The sequence below is a fragment of the Salpingoeca rosetta genome, assembly GCF_000188695.1.
Source record: "Salpingoeca rosetta unplaced genomic scaffold supercont1.11, whole genome shotgun sequence".
Lineage (NCBI taxonomy): Eukaryota > Choanoflagellata > Craspedida > Salpingoecidae > Salpingoeca > Salpingoeca rosetta.
In genome coordinates this window covers 1,441,833-1,446,832 of record NW_004754923.1, presented here as the reverse complement: position 1 = coordinate 1,446,832, position 5,000 = coordinate 1,441,833, and the positions used below count along the sequence as shown (strand labels likewise).

Sequence of the window (5,000 nt, the reverse complement as noted above, 5' to 3'; positions counted from 1 at the left end):
GGCAGAGGGAGACGACGAGGGCAGCAAGCCAGAAGAAGTTTGCAATCTTGGCGACGGGCTGCTGTAAGCTGTGGCTGCGAGAGCGCCCGAGGAGGCGCAAGGCACACATCCACTGCACGTGGTCGAACAGCATGCGCAGGCCTTTGCCCGAGTGTGTGAGGATGGAGAGCAGCTGGTCCAGGTTCATGGTTGCGATGGTGCTTACATCGAGCAACAAATGAAGGCTACCGCCTGCTTTCCTCGCGTCCAAGTAGTGATCGATGCTTGTCATGAGCCGCATCACTGTTCCATGGCATGTGTGTGTGTGTGTGTATGTTTGTGAGTGCGCGTGTGAGTATGTGTGTGTGTGTGTGTGTGTGTGTGTGTGTGTGTGTGTGTGTGTGTGTGTGTGTGTGTGTGTGTGTGTGTGTGTGTGGGTGTGTGTGTGGGTGGGAGTGTGAGAGGAAGGAGGAAGTAATGAGTGTGAACACAACACACAGACAGTGTATAAGAAGGAGTGGTCATACGCTCGCGGAGGTGCTTCCGCATCATCACATGAGCGGGGTACAGTGAAGGTCGAGCACAGCGCCAATAGCAGATCAAGCACGACATTGGGTTTGGGCAGCTGACGTTTGCGGGCGAGCGCGAGGTGTGTTTCCAGTGCTTTGATGGGATGTGATGGCTGCAAGCTTCCCCATCCATAGAACCTGTTGTGATCGCACAGAACAAAAGGAGGCGGAAGGAGAGATCGGGGATGAGATCGAGCGAGAGAAAGACATACGCGAGATGCCGGTGCATGCACGCACACACACCCACATGTCACACATATATCACACATACGTCACAGACCTGCAGAGGTACTGAGCGACGCGGTAGATCTTGTCCCTTCCTGCCGTTGTCTTGTTGACATCAAGCAAGTCCAGCAACAGCTGGGGCGTCGATGGTGGTGGTGGTGCTGGTGGTGGTGGTGGTGGAGGCATGCTTGCTTGCTTGCTTGCTTGAGTTGGATGGATGGTTGGTTGGTTGGTTGGATGGATGAATGCGATGTGGCTGTTGCAGCAAACAACATTCAGCCAAGAATACAGATTTAGGTTCAACAACAAAAAATTCGCCCCAAAACAACAAGAAGTGCCATATGACAACGTGGCCGAGTGGTTAAGGTGACGGACTGCTAATCCGTTGTGCTCTGCACGCGCAGGTTCGAATCTGCCAATTCAAGCACAACCCCAGCACATTGCAGCTGGGGATCTGTCGAATGTCCTGCCGTTGTCGCACTTGTTTTTTTCTCTCCATCCAGGCTACTCCCCACACACTCCTTCACTGTCTCGTGTCTAAGCTGCGACGGACTGCTAATCCGTTGTGCTCTGCACGCGCAGGTTCGAATCTGCCAATGCGTAAGCGCAACCCCAGCACATTGCAGCTGGGGATCTGTCGAATGTCCTGCCGTTGTCGCACTTGTTTTTTTTTTTTTTTCTCTCTCCATCCAGGCAATTGTGTGTGTGTGTGAGTGTGTGTGAGAGAGAGAGAGAGTGTGTGTGTGTCTATTGTCACACACTGCCACTCGCGCTGAAGGAGCAGCAACACTGGTCGCATGCAGGCATGTTCCCAACTGCAGCACAGCTGTTCTCTGCGTAGCCATGTGCTGTTGTTTTGCTCGTTTGTGAAGTCATAAACCATTCAAGTCTCATAAAGCATGCATTGCATGCATGCAGGCACGCAATCTCGAGCTCGCTTGCTGACGCCACACCACACAGGCCCCACGCGTTCATGCTTGACTGCTTGTTGCCTGTGGAGTACATATCTACTGCGACGCTGCGGTGCCACGGCGGTAACGGGGAAACGAACGCGACGAAAGCGACGAAAGCGACGAAAGTGACGAAAGCGACGAAATAACACTCGCCAGGCAGGCGCAGAAGCAGAAAGGTGGAGGCGCACCAACCAGCGCAACGTGAACGAAGAGAGGGGGAAAGGCGTGACACGCACTTGCTGGTGGAGCAGCGTAAGCGAGTGACACATGCTCACACACACACACACACACACACACACACACACACACACACACACACACACACACACACACACACAGCACACACCCATGCACAGAAGAGCAAGCAGCACCGGAGTGAACGGCCAGACGAAAAGCAACAAAACACAGGCTCGGGTGTGGAACGTAACATACATGCACTGTTTGGAAAGAAGCAACAGGAATGTGGCATTCTCACATGTGGCAGCAAAGACAACACAAGGAGAGGGCATCCAACCTTCACGAACGCAAAGAAACGCGGCGCTGCACACCAGTTGGGCAAGTCAACGTGCCATTGTAGACGTGGGGGCGCCAAAGACAAACGATGAAAGCAGACATGAAAGGCAGAAAGTACGAAAAAGCAAACGGACGGCAGCGGAAAGTAACATAATGTGAAGTTGTAACGGAAAGTTCACGAGTTCAACAGAAGCGACGGTGCAGTCACATGAGGGCACAGCAGCCACCGCCCTCCTTGTTCTGGACATCGGCTGCTGCACGATGCTCGTCAAAGCGCTGCATGAACAGGTGTGCAGGGCCAGCACGAACACCCATTTCCTGTAGCTTGTCGGCACCAACCACGCCCGTGTCCACAAGCACGGTCAGCATATCAAAGTCTGCGGCCCCAACTTGGTGCAGTGCGCCTTGCACGTGTGGCAGCAGCTTGTTGGTCGACAGCCACTCCTCAAACTCCGCATCAAACACGATGCCAGCTTCCTGCTTGTTGTGCGCGTGTGTGTTTGCGTGCAAGAGGACAGAGGAGCAAGGGTGTAAGCACAAGCCTATAACGTTGCACAAGGCACTCCATCACATGGGCACACAACACACACACACACACACACACACACACACACACACCTGAGGTGAGGGTGACTGGGGCGCTTGTGGTGGCTGTGGTGCGGCTGGTTCAGACGGCTGGATCGGCTGGGAGAACTGCAAGCAAGAACAATTGACGAAGATCCAGTGTGAGGCGCAATGTGGCAAGGCGCACCAAGATGATTTTAATGTACACACACACACACACACACAAGCACAACACATGCACACAGACCTACACACACACCAACACACACACACACACTTGCACACAATGTACCTGAGTGGATCGACGAGCAGTTGCTGGCCCCCGTCCAGTTTGCTCCTCGCTCCTGGCAGAGACGACGACCCGGCGCACTTTCTCCGCAATGTCGCGCAACTGTGACGTGCGGTCCACACCGGCATCCAATGCAGTCACGGCGTCAATGTCAAACAGCGACCACACTGCTTCGCGCACGCTCTTGTGTGGGCGGGGTGGCGGCAGGTGCAGCACCTGTGTGAAATACTGATCGAGGGCTGCTGCTGTTTGCTTGCTCACAGCATCTGGCAGCGTCATGGCCAGCCGCTTCATGGCATCAAACGAATCGTACTCGCTCATCTCGGCCCTGCTCATACTGCTGTCGTTCACATTGTGCCACGCGCTGCCAACAATCACGGGCACAACGCGGCGAAGGCGGATCAGGTCTGTGGCCTCCCCCTCACCTCTCCCTCCGTGCTTGCGCTGGTGCTCGTGCAGCGCCAGCATCGTCATCCACTCCAGCAGCACGTTGTCGCAGTAGTCGCTGTGCTGCAGCTGCCTCATCTGCATGATGGTGGCAGCAGAAACAATGGGGCAGGCCACCAGGCTCAGCCCAATCGCCGTCATGAACGACAGCTTGAAGTTGAGGCCCGTCTCCAGGTTGTTGGCGTCCAGGAACGCAACCAGGTTGCGCTGCTCCAAGCGCGGGTGCAGCGCCATCACCAGCCCACTGCTGGCGCGTTGCCTGTTGTGGTTGCGGGAGGGGGGGGGGTTGAAAAGGTCGTGATGAGATAACGGTAAACTGCATGCATTAGTTGTGGCGAGTTGGTGGAAGTGACAGACACATACTTGCACACACACACATACACGCACGCACGCACGCACGCACGCACGCATGCACATACGCGCGTACACACACACACACACAAACACACACACACACACACATACTCACACACGCATGCACACACACACACACACAAGTCTCACCGGTAGCTGATGAAGACGTCATACTTGTCCTGCAGGCCGAGAACGGGCAAGAGACGGCCATACTTGGCGACAAGGTCATCGGGCGGCAGCAGCTGTTCGTCTACCCACATGTCCTGCTTGCTCTTGTGGTGGTGCAGCACATCCTCAAAGAACAGCAGCGTCTTGTCGTCATACGGCAGCAGGAGGCTGCTCTTCAGCTCAGGATAGCGCTCTCTGGCAGCCTCGCTGATCATGGTGTGCAGCATGTGTAGCATGGCGCGTGGCTGTGCACTCCTGATCTTCATCTTGATGCCGCCAACAGCCGGCACAAGCTGCAACTCCAGTTTGGTCGACTCCATGAAGCAGACGGCGTGGGTGCGGCTCAGCTTGGGCTGCTGTGATGCGCCGTGCTGTGCATGCGTCATCACATGCGCTAACACCACCGTAAACAGGCCCTCTGGCAGGAAAGACGCATGCTGTGCGTCTTCAACACGCACGCTCGCCTCTGTCTTGAACTGCTTCAGGCGAAAGGTGACATACGCCGTCTTCTCCTCAAACCCAAGATATGGGTTGACCTGCTGTGCTGCCGTCGTGCTCAGAGTGACAGATTCCATCGTGCTGCTGCTGTGGCGGATCGTCATCGGCAGGATGGCTGGAACCAGGTACTGCTGGTGCTGCTGGTGCTCTGGACTGTTGCCTTTGCTCTGGCTCGCATCGTTGTCACCGTGGCCGGAGTTGGCGCGGGCGGGCACAAGCTGCAACTCAAGCTTGGTCGACTCCATGAAGCAGATGGCGTGGGTGCGACTCAGCTTGGGCTGCTGCGATGCGCCGTGCTGTGCATGCGTCATCACATGCGCTAACACCACCGTAAACAGGCCCTCTGGCAGGAAAGACGCATGCTGTGCGTCTTCAACACGCACGCTCGCCTCTGTCTTGAACTGCTTCAGGCGAAAGGTGACATACGCCGTCTTCTCCTCA

The 5,000-nt window shown here is 55.7% G+C and overlaps 2 protein-coding genes and 1 non-coding gene across 3 annotated transcripts in view; 1 reads left to right on the top strand and 2 right to left on the bottom strand.

Moving 5' to 3' along the window:
- PTSG_05023 (uncharacterized protein) overlaps window positions 1-187 on the bottom strand; it is a gene marked incomplete at both ends in the record, with an annotated part of 1,304 nt that extends 1,117 nt beyond the window's left edge. The window contains one exon of the mRNA XM_004994281.1: window positions 1-187. This exon is cut by the window's left edge and continues 629 nt beyond it. Within this exon, the coding sequence (XP_004994338.1) occupies window positions 1-187 (187 nt within the window).
- A 928-nt stretch (window positions 188-1,115) lies between these two features.
- Window positions 1,116-1,197, top strand: PTSG_20100. The gene has a single exon. It is a non-coding gene; the product is annotated as a tRNA-Ser (tRNA).
- An 814-nt stretch (window positions 1,198-2,011) lies between these two features.
- PTSG_05022 (uncharacterized protein) lies at window positions 2,012-4,804 on the bottom strand (the record flags this gene model as incomplete). Its single annotated transcript, XM_004994280.1, has 4 exons — window positions 2,012-2,716; window positions 2,858-2,932; window positions 3,096-3,798; window positions 4,044-4,804. 4 exons carry the CDS (start codon window positions 4,802-4,804, stop codon window positions 2,444-2,446), a joined length of 1,812 nt encoding a protein of 603 aa, XP_004994337.1. The 3' UTR covers window positions 2,012-2,443.
- Window positions 4,805-5,000: the final 196 nt, after the last annotated feature.